We start from the raw sequence: 16,974 nt of genomic DNA, 5'->3' as shown, positions 1-16,974 counted from the left end.
AAATAATTCTTACAACTCAAAATAAGGAGACAGACAACCAATTTAATTGTTTTTTTTTTTTTCACACGGAGTCTCACTCTGTTGCCCAGGCTGGAGTACAGTGGTGTGATCTCGGCTCATTGCAACTTCCACCTCGCGGGTTCAGATGATTCTCCTGTCTCTGCCTCTAGAATAGCTGGGATTACAGGTGCGCACCACCACACCCAGCTAATTTTTGTATTTTTAGTAGAGACGGGGTTTCATGATGTTGGCCAGGCTGGTCTCGAACTCCTGACCTCAAGTGATCCGCCTGCCTCAGCCTCCCAAAGTGCTGGGATTACAGGTGTGACCCACTGTGCCTGGCCCCCATTTTTTTTAAATGGGTAAATTTTTTGAATACTTCAAATTTAGGGACACTTAACCAAAGATAGACACACAGCAAATAAATTAAAAGATGCTGAACATCATTAGTCATTAGGGAAATGTAAATTAAAAACACCCAAATACTACTATGTATCCACTAGAATGGATAAAATTAAAAAGACTGACCATACCAAATGTTAGTGAGGATGTAGAAAAACCAGAACCATCATATACTGCTAGTGGGAATGCAAAATGCTACCACCACTTTGGAAAACAAAACTGGTTTGTTAGTTTCTTAAAAAGTTAAGACATATACCTACTGTAAGATCCAATCATTCCACTCTTAGGTAGTTACCCAAAATAAATGAAAACACATGTTCGTACAAAGACTTAGTCACAAATGCTTACACCAGCTTCAGTTCGAATAGCCAAAATGTATCAATAACCCAAATGTCCATCAGCAGATTAATGGATAAACAAATTTTGGCAAATACATACAATGAAATACTACTCAGAAAGCAATCAGACGAATCTCAAATAATCATGCTAAGTAAAAGAAACCAGGTAAAATAGGATGTGTCATGAAGGGAATGAGGAATCTCTTGGAATAGATACGTTTGCCATCTTGATTGTTGTGATGTATTATGGGCACAATGTGTCAAAATTTATCAAATTGTCCGCTTTATTTTTTTGTACTTTTTTTGAGATGGAGTCTCGTTCTGTCACCCAGGCTGGAGTACAATGGTGCAATCTTGGTTCACTGCAACCTCCGCCTCCTGGGTTCAAGCGATTCTCCTACCTCAGCCTCCCAAGTAGCTGGGATTACAGGCACCCACCACCAATGCCCGGCTAATCTTTTTGTATTTTTAGTAAAGATGGGGTTTCGCCATGTTGGCCAGGCTGGTCTCAAACTCTTGACCTCAAGTAATCCACCCACTTCGGCTTCCCAAAGTGCTGGGATTACAGGCATGAGCCATCAAGCCCAGCCAAATTGTCCACTTTAAATATGCAACTTTAAATATGCCTTAAAAGTTTTAAAAAAGGAAATAAAAATTAAAAATAAATAATTATGCCTTTAAATGTCCACTTTATGCCAATTATATTTCAATAAAAATATTTTAAAGTTTATGATGCATAGATACATATATATATCATATATATATAATCTTTTATGACTCCCTGCTGTAATTTTTTTTATTCACTAACCAACTACAGGTTCCAATAGTGTCAAATGAGAGGGCTTCTACTCAACTTACCCCCCAACACTCACTATCTTCACTAGCCCCGGACAATGTCATCTATGCTCTTTGAAGGATGTCTGCTCTTCTCTGTCTAGAGAATTCTAGTGAGTATCTAGAGGTAATGAAATCTATACTGAATAAAACTGAATTAGCATTCCTTCCACTTCATATCCATTTTCATAAGGCAAGAGCTGTTTTATTGTAAATTCACTTATATAATGAGAATACTCTGGACATTGCTTAGTAGGGTTCTATTTGCAATTTATTCTGAACTTTATCCATTAATTACAAGCACAGTGAATAACAATCATTACTACTAATCACTAAAATAAACAGATGAAGCACTCAAATGTTTAAACCTTTTATTTAAAATTAAAGAGACTCAAATACAAATTAAATAAGTACAATATAAAATAGTAAGCCTTCATAAAACACATCATAACCACTTTAAATCATTTACTATTTCTACAGCAAAATTAAAGAGAAATCTAAATACAGTCCAAAATCAAATTATTTTTAAACTCTTATTGTCAACATTAAAATTATTACAAAACATCCAAAGATATTTAATTAGAAGATGAACAAGGCCAGGTGTAGTGGCTCACGCCTGTAATCCCAGCACTTTGGGAGGCCAAAGTGGGTGGATCACGAGGTCAAGAGATTGAGACCATCCTGGCCAACATGGTGAAACCCCATCTCTACTAAAAATATAAAAATTAGCTGGGCATGGTGGTGTGTGCCTGTAGTCCTGGCTACTCGGGAGGATGAGGCAGGAGAATCACTTGAACCCAGGAGACGGAGGTTGCAGTGAGCCGAGATCACGCCACTGCACTCCAGCCTGGTGACAGAGCGAGACCCTCTCAAAAAAAAGAAAAGAAAAAGAAAAGAAAATGAACAAAACTACTACAGAGTGATTCCTGCTATCCACTAAAATAAATAAGAATTAAAATTCAGTGTGATTTCCATTCATCCACAGATAAAAAGCACCTCATCTTAAGAAGACAATTATCTATTTCTTTCCAAGGCTGTGAGGACTGCTTTGTTTATTTGACTTTTAATTTTAATATGGCACAACAAGCTTGATCAGTAAAAGCAATATCATTAAAAATGTTTAGAATGTTCCTTACAGACCCTTTCTGCTTCACTTCATGAATGAGGGTATCATATATTTAACATTTAAAACATTATGACACAATAAATACCTTTTAAAGGTATGTGGCAAAATAAAAATATACTCTGATTCGAGCTGGTGTTTGGAAAAAATAAAAATATACATTAAACAATGAAGTCTCGGCTGGGCACAGTGGCTCACACCTGTAATCTCAGCACTTTGCAAGGCCGAGGTGGGTGGATCACTTGAGGTCAGGAGTTCGAGACCAGCCTGGCCAACATTGTGAAACCCCATCTCTACTAAAAATACAAAAAAATTAGCCGAGCCTTGTGGTTGCACACCTGTAATCCCAGCTACGCAGGAAGCTGAGGCAGGAGAATCGCTTGTACCCAGGAAGTGGAGGTTGCAGTGAGCTGAGACCAGCCTGGGTGCCAACAGTGAAACTCTATCTCGAAAAAAAAAAAAAAAACACACACACACAATGAAGTCTCTTCTTTCCTTTATGATGGAGAAATGATCATATTCATTCTATTTTTTTCTTTTTACCGTCTTAACTCCCGAGGAAAAACGTTTTATATTTTTATTATCAATGTTATAAATCCAATTCTAAGACTTTGCACACAAAAAATACCAAGGGAGATAGTATAATATCTCAAGCTTGTATTTTCCTGAAATTATTGGGAAAAAGTAGAACTAGACTTAAGTAGATAACAGGAAAATACAGTATTATGGTGTTTGTATACAAAAAATAATCCAAAACAAATAAAAACACACGCTCAAGATGGCACCCACATTATTCCAGAATAAAGTTATTTACATATATACAAACAATTATATGACTAAATAAATGAACATTTTCCTAAAACATGCATATTGTGGAGCCTTTTATAATTAAACCTATAAAATCAAACTAAATTGCATATTATCAACTGTCATGATTACAGCTTTCTGCATACCAGGAGAGTTAACATTTTAACATCTGTTCTACAAAACTGAAGATAAAATGTCATCAAACTCAGCATTTCTCTAGAAAATTTTATATACCTCAGCAACCTGTCATACTGCCTGTCGTCAAATAAATGGACTCTAAAATGTACTTATTCTTTTCAGAGAAAAATTTTTTTTGTAGAGAGGGGGGTCTTGCTATGTTGTCCAGGCTGGTCTTGAACTCCTGGCCTCAAGTGATCCTCTGGCCTCGGCCTCCCAAAGCACTGGGATTACAGTTGTCAACCACCACACCAGGTCTCTTTTCTAAAACTTTAATTTCCACTATTGCTCTTTTGAAACCATTTTAATCAAGTCACATTTCTTAGAAAAAATTCACTCAGGGTTCTGAAGGAATTAGTTATTTTCTACAAGCAACTCTGTCATGAGTGATAGAGTTGTAGCTCTCTTAGAAGTTTTTTTCCTCTTTCCAAGAGAATGAGAAATATGCAGAGATTTCCTTACTGACTCACTAAATGTAAAGATTAAGAGGACATAATAAAATTTTGGACTACAGTAGCATATAGGTTTTCACAGTTTATTTACTACTAACTAGCTATAACTTAGACAAGTCATTTAACATGCTGTGCTTTAGTTTCACCTTTGAAACAAAGAGATTCGAACAGAAATCTCTTAAGCTTCCTTCCAACTCTTACATGGTATGATTCTGTGCTTCTGCAGAAATTCTTAATTGATAAACTGAATCTTCCATAAATCAAGAGAACTGATGTGTACTAAAATAGCACAGCTGAACTAAACCTTTCCTTGTTAGGAAAAAAACACAAAGACCATGTTCAAAGCTTAACTTTCCAAACCTTACTAGACCCATTCCCTCTTCAGCCAACCAAAGAATAGCCCATAGAGTTAAAACCAAATATTTTAATTATATAAATTACTTTTAAAGTATAATGTAAACCCATTAAAATATATTAACTCTATGCCAGTTTTCCTACATTCTAATTTACAGTATTTTCATTTTATCTACATTCAAGATAATATGTACAGTTAAGGAAGGAGCTATTTAATATTCTTGCACTTCTAAACACTAGTAAAAGTTAAATAAAACACAGACGAAGAACAGAATATTAATAATTATCATATTGTGCCAAATTTTTAATGAAAGTATGCTGAGTACTATTTGTGGGCTAAAGAAACAAGGCAAAGGTAAAAAAGGAAATCCTGCTAACAAGTGCTGATGATCAAATGAATTTAGTTGTGTTTTTCCATAACTTAAAAAAGACAGAAGGGAGAGGATTTTAGCAGAAATCTATTTAGGTAATACTGAATCATGACATTCCAGCAGCTTTTATGAAAAACTAATGTATAAAGTAGTATTTTGGTACTAGTGCAGTGCAAATTGGTTTTTCTTTGTCTAACTATGGACAGCAAGTGAGGCACTTAACTGTAAAATAGAAAAATAGGGTCTATTTAAGAAGACATTCAAAATCATTCAGAAAAGATAATTAGCACTATTGAAAAAAAGTTAGAAATTCCATTTTTATTTAACATGCATTCAATGTTACACGTTTCACTAAGGAAAATCCTTCTGAAAGTAAGATTACTCTTTTATTTATAAGAAACAGAAAATATTTCCTTTTCGAGGGATTCTGGATTTCTAAGAATAAAATCCAAGTCATCTCAACCTGAGTGCTACGTATTTATAAACTGAGAAAAATACATCTTACCATACAGGAAAAATGTTATGACTATCAACAAATACCATGAGCTGGGAGCAGTGGCTCTTGCTTATAATCCCAGATACTCGGGAGGCTGAAGTGGGAGATCACTTCAGCCAGGAGTTCGAGGTTATAGTGAACTATGATCATGGCACTGCACCAACAGAGCCAACCTCCATCTCTTTAAAAAACAATAACAACAAATGCCACGTACCATGTGATCCTCAACTTTATCCTTGAAGGATCAGATGCTTTTATTTTACATAACTTCAGAGAAGGGCACCTAATGACTACAACAGAATAATAGATATTTAGCACCTAAATTTAGAGACACTTAAGTATTGCCATAGTTTTAAATAGCTGTATGTCTGTAAGTTGAGGGAAACCAAATACATGTTGTTAAACGATATTATCCTTAATTACAAATGCATCTACCTACAATATTCAAACACAATCTTATTTCTCCCTGAAGTTGCAGACATATGTATATATATATATCCCTTTTAACAAGTAAAGTGAGGTTTATTATTTCTTCACCATCATTAAATTGTCTTCCAAATGTGGCACTTTTTCAGGTTAGACAAAAAGTAGTTCCCAAAAAGTCATTCATATTCGACCATTAGTATTACTTTAAATGTTCTTCACTATGGGACAGAAGTCAAAATTGAAGTGAATGGCCATGGACCTTCTGCTGAAATACATAAGTAAAAATAACCAGGAACAGAGGAGATGAACATACATTAATTTCTGACAACATGTTGGCACAAAAATGCTTATCTATAGGGTGAAAAAGCACTTAATGAAAGGATATTTGCCATGAGAGTATTTCAAGTGAATGGAGACTAGTGTTTCCTTTCTTCATATCTAAGTGAAATACTCTTGTGTTGCCTAAGTAAACTTGACTTTAATCCTGGATAGAACACTTTACTTCATATGTTAAAACTGATGCATGACATTAGCTGAAGTTTTCCATGAGACAATTTAATCATCCCCATTGGGAAATCTTATAATCCTACCTTTTCTTCCTTAATTTGCTTATAGAAAGGCTTTCCTTGACTCCGAAAGGAGGAAAAAAGGCTTTAAAAAAACATTTTACACCAGGGAGACTGGCAAATTTCAATAATTCACAATCCTCATATTTCTCATTTATATTTGCTTTATCAAATTTCATTCCTTGCTATATAATTAATTTTCTCAGACACAGAAGGGCCAAAGTTCTCTTATTTATATATTTAAGGTAATTTTTTCTATTTTCTTTAATATATTCTAGCTTATTTTTGAAAGTAAATGAGTACATGAAAGAAACAGGAACATTGTTGATGCAATTCAGTTAAGAAATAAAGTGCGGCCGGGAGCGGTGGCTCACGCCTGTAATCCCAGCACTTTGGGAGGCCGAGGCGGGCGGATCACGAGGTCAGGAGATCGAGACCATCCTGGCTAACATGGTGAAACCCCGTCTCTACTAAAAATACAAAAAATTAACCGGGCGTAGTGGCGGGCGCCTGTAGTCCCAGCTACTCGGGAGGCTGAGGCAGGAGAATGGCGTGAACCCGGGAGGCGGAGCTTGCAGTGAGCTGAGATTGCGCCACTGCACTCCAGCCTGGGCGACAGAGCCAGACTCCGTCTCAAAAAAAAAAAAAGAAATAAAGTGCATATAGCTTTCAATATAAATAGTTTGGTACCTTACAGCTAAGTAAAAAGCTAACAAAATCAAAATGAAAACCCAGCTCAATATCTAGAATCTGAAAAATATGAGACATGAATACAAATTCTATATAAATAGTAACAAAATTAGGGGTAGGGAGTACTTCCCTCCAAAAAAAAGAAAAGGCAACTGAAAGTATTTTTAAGAAAAGTTAAGTGGATATCTGCCTCCCAAAAGACCACAACATGCTACACAGTAACACCAACATGCAATAGCTGAAATGTAGAATCACATTCTGGCTGCTGCCCTTGAACTTCTGCATTTAATTTAGAATTCTCTTGTGTCTGGCTAATTTCACCTTGCAAAGGAGGAGATATGCCATGACTCTCATCTACAGAAGCACCGTCAGACAATGCATCTAACTGTACTGGGAAACAAGCAATGTGAAGTTTACTATCTCTTGTCTCTATATCAAAATTGGTCCTCTCATCAGCATCTTCCAGCTGTTGAACTGAAGTTAAATACTGTTCAAGCAGACTATTGTCCTGCTCGTTATTTGAGCTTTCCTTATTCCATTCACCATGTTCTTCACTAACATCCCCTAAATCTGATTCTTTGCCGTATCTGACTGTGTCAATGGAATTCCCCATTATGGAGCCTTCACTGCCTTCTGTGGAACTTTTCTCAAAATCCAAAGAATGCTGCAAAGAATGAACTTGTTCTGTTAGAGAGGAATGAAAACCAGAGTCTGGAAATTCTGGTAATGATTTCTCTTGAGGAGCTACATCAGAAGCAATAAACCAATCAGCATTTTGATCACAAGAGGACTCCTGGCTTTGGGTAAATAATGGATGTTTCGATGGCACAAGAGTACTTGATATAGGAGGAACATCAGTATGCCAGGAACTTAGACGCTGGTCCACTGTCTGTTGCCAAACCTGTAGAGACCTTACCTATAAACCAGAGAATACAGTTGTATTATAAAATAAAAAGTGTCGTTTTTGTTTGTTTGTTTTTGAGACAGGGTCTCGCTCTGTCACCCAGGCTGGAGTGCAGCAGCACAATCACAGCTCACTGCAGCATCAACCTCCTGGGCTCAAGTGATCCTCCCACCCCACCTCTGCCTCCTAACTAGCTAGGACTCCAGGTGCCCACCACCATGTCTGGCTAATTTTTTTTTTTTTTTGAGATGGAGTTTCGCTCTTGTTACCCAGGCTGGAGTGCAATGGCACAATCTCGGCTTACCGCAACCTCCACCTCCCAGGTTCAAGCAATTCTCCTGCCTCAGCTTCCCAAGTAGCTGGGATTACAGGCGCCCACCATCACACCTGGCTAATTTTCTATTTTTAGTAGAGACAGGGTTTCCCCATGTTGGTCAGGCTGGTCTCAAACTCCTGACGTCAGGTGATCCGCCCACCTTGGCCTCCCAAAGTGCTAGGATTACAGGCGTGAGCCACCGTGTCCGTCCATCTGGCTAATTTTTAAAATTTTTTTTGTAGAGATGGGGTCTTGCTTTGTTGCCCAGGATGGTCTTGAACTCCTGGACTCAAGCAATCCTTCTGCCTTGGCCTCCCAAGTGCTGGGATTACAGGCACAAGCCACCACACCCCACCTGTCTATTTTACAATTTTCCTTTGAGCTCTTTTTTCCAGCAGTCATGAAGCTGGCAAATGGCAGAACTGGAGCTAGAAACTGCTGACTCCCTTTATCTTTTCCATAGCATCCCAAGCCTAAAACCAGACTGGCACAAATGGTACATGTCCCTGGTAACAAAAGGCCCTCACCAGGAGTGGGAATGGGCCAAAGCAATTCTCTTGCTTCTACTAGAAAAACAGCAAGAAGCACAACAGTACATGTCTAGCTGACTAAGGGGTCAATAATGCGCAACAGTACATGCCTAGCTGACTAAGGGGTCAATAATGTATTCAAGATATAATGAGATCTATTCAATAAGACAGGTTAGAGCCCTTGATATAAGTAGATCTTGTAAAATAAGTCTCATTTTAGATACCCAGGTAGAGATTAGAGTTTTTAAGTATTAGCTAACAATATAGTATATGCAACTTTCTAAAATACCTAAAAACGTACCAAATTCTTGATAATATGACCCCTACATTTCTAAAGTATAACAAAAATTCCAAAATTTTACTGTAAAAACTGCAAACAAGAAAGCAGTATGTACAGTTTTTAGTTTCCCTTTGACCCCCCCTCCAAGGTAATTACTGACAGCAACTTGATGCATATCCTTCCAGACTTTTTTCTAGGTAGTATTTTCAAATATACAGGGAAGCTGAGCACACTGGTGTGTGCCTGTAGTCCCAGCTGCTTGGGAGGTTGCAGCAGAAGGATCACTTGAGGAGTTCAAGGCTGTAATGTGCTAGTGCTGTTTTTTTTTTTTACTAAACAGTATTATTTTGGAGATCTTTCCATGTTGGTGAATACTATTACCTTATTTTTTTAACTATTCCATGGTATTCCACAGTATTATTATTCTATAATTTAACCATTCCTCTATTGTTGGTAACTACAAAACTTTACAAATCAATAATTATTTTTTCATTTTATAGGTCAAATCCTATTATAACAAATTTGGCCAGGTGATGTGGCTCACTTTGGGAGGCTAAGGAGGGAAGACTGCTTGAGTCCAGAAGTTTGAGACCGGCCTGGGCAATATGGCAAGACCCCACTTCTATAAAAAAGAAGAAATGAAAATTTTATTAAAATATTTTCAAGAAATTATCATCAAGAAGTATTTGATGTGATACAATGCTAGTAAAACCAACTGCCTAAACTGTCCCTAAAGTATGCTATTATAGGATTCAAATACTCTCCTATACAGTTATGAATACTTTTTAGGACACGCATATTGTAGTCATATACCATCTTAATCACAATTCATTCAAATATTCCCAAAAGACAGATCGATAGCTACAGGAAATTTCAAATTGGGGTTGTTGTATCTATTGGAAAGCTCTAACAGCCTTCAGTTAAGCCACTTTCCTCCTGCTTTATACTATTTTGTTTTTCTTGTCAAAATTGTCAGAATATTTTTCTTCAGATTAAATAAAATGCAAGAAAATTCACTGTCCTAGTTCACAGTTAGTGGCGAAGAACACAAGCCATACCCTTAACCTTGAACAAGAGTGCTTAATACACCTGAGTACTCTATGATTATCTCAATGAATATAGAATTTGTATTTGATCATATATGAGGTAAATCAGCAGGAGGGAGTTTACCTGGTTCCAAAGGAATCTGAAAGCTTCTTCTTGTACAAATTTTTTAATACGTTCTTCATCTCTTTCTTTTCGTAATCTACAATAATTCAAAACACATTATTGACATAAGGAAGGGTGCTTTGACTCAGACTTCCTGTTACAACTCATAAACACATGCATTGTAAAGAGATTAATAATCTAATAGTTGTTTTTCCCACTTTTAGAATATCTAAATTAAAACCTTATTTTATTTTTATTTTTTTAACCTCAGAATCAAAATGGAACAGTTTTATAAGTGACATCATAAACCTTAATTTTGAACTGTGACTCAAAGTAGAAGCCAAAGGAGATATGACTGAAATACAGGTATTAGTTCTACAAAGTATTTCCAGTAAGAAGAAATAAAATAAAATGGTAAATGGCTCTTTGTCTGGCTTCAATTTCTCAGCCAAACAAACCAAAGGAACAGAAAGTGCAAAAAAGGAGTGGCTATCCAAAGCCTCCAAAACAATTAAGGGTCACACTTAAGTACTCGTGATCCAGCTTGAAACACCCTCTGCTAAAGACTAATCCCATCAAACTTCACTATTCTGTTTGCCCAGGTCTCCGACCTACTCCTTGCTAACAAGAGACCTCCCATCCATTATTCCTCATTCATTCATCAAAGTCTGAGCTCTGGGCTCACTGCTGTTCTCTCCATACTTAGGCCTATCACAAACCTAAGGCTCCTCCTTTAGTGATCCATTATCACCCAAACTGTCAAGACCATTTTGTTCCACACCTCTGACCCAATTCTCCACTTTCTCTAGCCCCCCAAGCCTTTCTCCTGTGCCATCTAGAACTCCTGAATTATAATTAGCAAACTCCCTTATATACTCCATCTCTCTCTGAACTTTTCCTTGTCCAAAGCAGACCCACTTCTGAGAGCACTATAGCCCTCTGAAGTGGAAGCTATTTTTCCCTGTCACACATCAGGGTTGAAAGATTGCTTCTCACTATTGTTTTCAAATGATTCTTCATCTCCCTCCTTTAACTCCTGCCATCCTGCTAAATTTCCCAAAATTCGTTGTCAAGTACTGACCTCCCACCATCTGCTCCCATTCAATGAAGTCTCAGCACCAGGCTTTCTCTTTGCCCCATACCTGTCATCATTTTTGGAGACCTCAACATTCACATGGATGCTCTAACAATAATCCACCCCATGTCAGTCACCCATTCTCATAGTCTCACCCTAGACCAAATCATTTTGACTACACTACTTTCAGAAATGGTTCTAAGCACCCAACACCAACCACTACTTCCTATCCTCCCAGTTCACTTGCTGTTGTATCCCACTGCAACAATCTAGACCTCCAGTCCAATGATCCTTCCCCACTGCCTTCACTTCCCTTTTACCTCATTTAAAATTCCAGCCAGCCTGGGCACAGTGGCTCACACCTGTAATCCCAGCACTTTGGGAGGCCCAGGCAGGAGGATCACCTGAGGTCAGGAGTTTGAGACCAGCCTGGCCTACATGGTGAAACCCTGTCTTTACTAAAAATGCAAAAAAAAAAAATTAGCTGGGCATGTGGCGGGTGCCTGTAATCCCAGCTACTCGGGAGGCTGAGGCAGGAGGATCACCTGAACCCGGGAGGCAGAGGTTGCAATGAGCTGAGATCGCGCCATTGCACTCCAGCCTGGGTGACAAGAGCAAGACTCCATCTCAAAAAAAAATTTTTTTAGATAAAAAATAAAAATAAAATTCCAGTCAGCAAGGTAATTCACACCTGTAATCCCAGAACTTTAGGAGGCTGAGGCAGGAGGATTGCTTGAGGCCAGGAGTTCAAGACCAGATGGGCAACATAGACTTCATCTCTTTAAAAAAAATTTTTTTAATTAGCTGGGCATGGTGCTGCATGCCTATAGTCCCAGCTACTTGGGAGCCTCAAGTGGGAGAATCACTTGAACCCAGGAGTTCAAGATTACAGTGAGCTATGATCACGCCACTACACTCCAGCCTCAGCAAGAGGGCAAGACCCCATCTCAAAAAATATATAAAATCTAAGATCTATCATTATTACTCCCTCTCAAATATCTTCAGCTCTCTTGCCCTTCCCCTGCTCTCTCTACAATATTACCTAGGAAAAAAAATCATTCCTGGCTGAACCAAATTAACCATGCCTGAATCAGAACAGAGCAGCTAAGAATTGCTGATGAAAATCATACAACCTGACCTATTGTTTTGCACTTTTAAGCATTTTCTCACATTGTCCAGCAACCCTCCTCCATTTTCCTCATAAGGTCATGTTTAAGATAACTACCTCACATCTCATACTTCTCTCCTTACACCTCCTTCACCCCCTCCTCATTTTCAGGTGTTGACCACATCTTATACATTATTGAAAAAGAAGCAGCATCAGACAGGACTTTTTCCCATCTCCCACCATCAAACCTACCACCTTACCTGCTCCTCCTCCCATTTCAGGCCACTTCCTCTACTTCGACACCACATTTCTTCCTCTCTTACCTTCTCAAGAACTGCAATCCTGCTCTTCCTCTTTTTTTTTTTTTTTTTTTTTTTTGCTGCACCATCAGTTTTTCCCTCCTTATTTATTCATTCCATCAACAAATGAACAAACTCTATATCTCTCATCTACAAAAGAGAATGTTCCTTTAATCTAGATTCTCCTCCAGACACCACTTAACTCTCTTTTCTCGTTTTCCTCAAAACAACTCTTTCCAAGAATTGGCTACGCTCATCCTTCAAACTATTTACCTCTCATTCACTATTCAACCCATTCCAAAATGGCCTTCATCCCTCTATACCACTGAAGCTGCTCTTGGGAAGGTCACTGTGCAGTAAAGAGTTAACTCAGCAGGACAGGGATGTTCAAACACTGTACATTGCAAAGATAAGACTGGCCCTTGACTGACTCCGGGGAGATAATCTCCAAGCCCTTGGAATATCCTGACTGAAAAAGAATATCTTTATACACCAGAGGTCTTGGTCACATCAGATAGTTTAGGCAATCAATGATTTCTAGTCAACATCTGTTTTGTTCGCCTGGGGTCCTGGGTCCTGGGCCATGGAGTATCAGTGTGACCTCTGTGTGGTCCGAGGTCTAAATAGTTAAGATCAGTTACATGGGTACTCAATACCTATGTGACTGGCCCACAATAAAAACCCTGGACACCAAAGATGAGGTAACTTTCGCCAGTTGGCAATACTTCATATGTGTTATCATACATCATTGCTGAGAAAATTAAGCCCTGTCTGTACAACTCCACTGAAAGAGAACAACTGGAAGCTTGCACCTCATCTCTCCTAGACTCTGCCCTAGGCACCTTTTTTCTTTACTGATTCTAATCTGTATCCTTTTGCTGTAATGAACCATAATGACGAACAGAATAGTATTTTCCCAAGTTCTGTGAGTCCTTTTAGCAAATCATCCAACCTGAGGATAGTCTGGAGAATCACCAACACAGTCACCAACAGCCTCCAACTGCCAAGTCTAATGCCTGTGTCCTCTCTGTGGCACCTCTCATCTCTCCTGAAACACTTTCTCCTGTTGAAGGTGGAACTCTCCTAGTTTTCCTACCACTCTGGCTGTCCCTTCTCAGTATCCTTTGCTGCCTCTTCCTCTTCTACCTGATAATACCAGTAAATATTACTAGTTGCAATATTAATGAAATCCTAACTTTCCTGGGCTAGCAGTCAGTAAAACATATGAGCCATGGGATTAAGGAATAATTCCTATTGTAGTCATATAGAATTTTAGCCCCTTCTGAATCCCTGCTATTTTCTTTATTTCTTATGTCATGTACTGAATTCCATGTAGACTTCATCATCTTCTCATTTTTATACTTGGTTTTTCAATGTTTTCTGTACCTTTCTATGTTTAGAATTATAGATCCCTATAAAGTTCACGTTCATTGAACATTTATTACTACACTGCATCTATGTATCAAGTGCTTTGCTGGGGATGGAGATGAGGAGATAGAGCAGATAGTGTCTGCTCTCCAGATGCTTTCGGTACACTGTAGGAGACAACCAAAGCAACAGTGGCTACATTTTGTGAAAAGTGTTATAATCACAGAAGCACAGTGTTCTGAATCAACTGTAAGAATCTAACACCCTCAAACCAACAAAACAGTGCATCAAAAGGACTTCTGACCCACCTCCTTATTTCATCAGTTAAGCAGACAATGTGCTCTTGCATTCTGCGTAGCCGGATTTCGTAACGCACATCTTTGGCTTGAGGGTTGTAGTTCCTGGCATAAAATCCCCGCCAACAGGCCTGAAGCCTGGTGGCTGCATCATTTAATTTCTGAAGGGCAACTTTGTCTTGTCCCAAAGCAACAGATCTCTGGGTTAAAATCATGGGAAGTTTCTCTGAAGTTGCTTGAGATATGGTTTCTTTATTTTCTGGTTGTGTATTTTCTGGTTTCTTTATGTCTGATTGTTTCTGTTCAGCTGACTCAGGAAAAAATGTAAGACTGTGGTTATCATCCTTCAAGATAGCGCTGATTATTGTTGGCTCAGGACAAGGTAATAGTCCAGCTTTCTCATTTACCTCTGTATTGATTTCACTTATCATTTGAACAGAATTCTCATTTGCAGCCCATAAAGGCTTTTCCTCTTCCTTATCCAACACCTGGCTTTCCAGCCCTTTCACAGATTCATCTGCAACACCATCATCTTCTAGGCCCAAGTTAATGCCCTGCAGCCTCAGCTCAACTGTAGGTGATAGTGGAGACAGTCCTGATGCAACTGGCATAAAAGTAGACTCTGAAGAGAGAAGACTACAGTTTAACTTGTCCTCATCCGTCTGTATGTCTTCCAGGTGCAGATCATTTCGAGAATATCTCGTAGTGTGTACAGAGACTGGAAAATTATTCTTAACCGCAAATAACTGATCATCATTACTGTTTATCCCAACCCAAGAATTCACTTGAATGACGGGTTCTAGAAGAATCAACAGAGTATCATTTAAACCACTAAATATTTACATTTTAGTTATGTCCCTTTAATGAAATCTATTCCTTGAAATAGAGTAAAATGCAAAAAAATCCCCTCAGTGACTTCTTCCAATATGCCTAAAACATCAAACCAAACATTTTTAAGAAAATGAATTCTTGTGATAATCATAAGAATAATCAAAGCATCAGGTCTATATAAAAGGTAGTAGTCCTTGAAATGTTTCTTAAAATTAGAAATATAGCAGTTATAATATACATACATATATAGGTGTGTATATACATAGATATGTATAAGATCTAAATGATTACTGAAGTTAGCAAACTAACAAAAAATTATGAAAATATGCACCTTTTTCTGCTTTATGATACCCGACAAATTAAACATCTTGGAGAAAAGGGATCAGAGATAAATTAATTTCTTACCACTTTCCTGGGATATCTGGCAATCTTGAACAGGGCTTGAATGCTCAGGAATAAGGGATGCCCTTGTTTCAACAGGAACAAGAGGAGACAACTCTTCATTTTGGCTTTGGTTCATCAACTGCCTCTGGTGAAACCTAAAAATCAATAATATCTGGTCTAATTTAACACAAACCAAAAAAAGAAAGATTTTCTGCTTCCTAGGTAACAATGTCAAAAAGGCAGAAGTTTACAAGTTCTCAAAGTAGGTACTTTTAATTACTGCCAAATTATAAATCCTCATTTGAAAGCACTGGATAAAGAAAGTTAAGAAGCTTATTTTGTAATTGCAAAGACAGACCCTACTATGCACACATACACACATACAAAAACATTTAAAGGCAGGATCTCTGATAAAGAAAGTAAATATTAAATGCTTCTGGCAATACTTTTTCTCTTTTTTTTCACTGTACCCTTTGAAGGCAGATATACCTCTTAAGTATTCAAAAACCCACAAGAAACACCTACATTAAAGAACAAATAGGTCGGGCACGGTGTCGCGCACCTGTAATCCCAGCACTTTGGGAGGCCAAGGCAGGTGGATCGCTGGAGCTCAGGAGTTCAAGATCAGCCTGGGCAACATGATGAAACCCCATCTCTACAAAAAATATAAAAAATTAGCCGGGGCATGGTGGTGCGTGCCTGTAGTCCCAGCTACAGGCACGGACTGAAGGGGGTCTGAAGAGGGAGGATCATTTGAGCCCAGGAGACTGAGGATGCAGGGAGCTGAGATCACACCACTGCACTCCAACCTGGGTGACAAAGTGAGCTCCTGCCTCAAAAAAAAAAAAAGGGGAGGGGTGGCAGACGCAGTAGCTCATGACTGTAATCCCAGCACTTTGGGAGGCCAAGGCGGGCAGATCACCTGAGGTTAGGAGTTCAAGACCAGCCTGGCTAACATGGCAAAAACCCATCTCTACTAAAAATAAAATATTAGCTAGGTGTGGTGGCGCATGCCTGTAATCCCAGCTACTCAGGAGGCTGAGACCCGAGAATCATTTGAACTGGGAGATAGAGGTTGCAGTGAGCTGAGATCACACCACAGCACTCCAGCCTGGGCAACAGAGTGACACTGTGTCTTAAAAAAAAAAAAAAAAAGAACAAATATATTTTTTAAAAATCCTATCCCGTTTCCCGGTGTAGTAGCTCATACCTATTATCCTAGCACTTTAGGAGGCCGAAGCAGGAGAACTGCTTGAAGCCAAGAGTTTAAAATCAGACTGAGGAACAAAGTGAGACCTCATCTCTACAAAAAATTAGCCAACCATGGTGGCATGCACCTGTAGTTGCAACTGCAGTGACCTATGATTGCACTGCTGTACTCACAGACCAAGAGACCAA

The 16,974-nt window shown here is 38.5% G+C and overlaps 1 protein-coding gene across 5 annotated transcripts in view; it reads right to left on the bottom strand.

Annotated features, from left to right (window-relative positions):
- Positions 1 to 1,931: 1,931 nt before the first annotated feature.
- The window catches only part of CEP97 (centrosomal protein 97), a 46,441-nt gene continuing 31,398 nt past the window's right edge, over positions 1,932 to 16,974 (bottom strand). For 3 of the 5 annotated variants that reach the window (XM_004036000.5, XM_063703985.1, XM_031009842.3), the window contains 4 exons: positions 15,598 to 15,731; positions 14,374 to 15,160; positions 10,237 to 10,312; positions 1,932 to 7,952 (listed from right to left, as the gene is read on the bottom strand). In XM_004036000.5, the coding sequence (XP_004036048.1) occupies positions 7,248 to 7,952; positions 10,237 to 10,312; positions 14,374 to 15,160; positions 15,598 to 15,731 (1,702 nt within the window). In that variant the 3' untranslated portion in view covers positions 1,932 to 7,247. The remainder of the gene's footprint in view (positions 7,953 to 10,236; positions 10,313 to 14,373; positions 15,161 to 15,597; positions 15,732 to 16,974) is intronic. The other 2 variants (XM_063703986.1, XM_004036001.5) reach the window with 1 other exon arrangement.

Source organism: Gorilla gorilla, chromosome 2, assembly GCF_029281585.2.
Source record: "Gorilla gorilla gorilla isolate KB3781 chromosome 2, NHGRI_mGorGor1-v2.1_pri, whole genome shotgun sequence".
NCBI lineage: Eukaryota > Metazoa > Chordata > Mammalia > Primates > Hominidae > Gorilla > Gorilla gorilla.
Note: the sequence above shows the minus strand (reverse complement) of the source record. Positions and strands in the feature narration are given on the sequence as shown.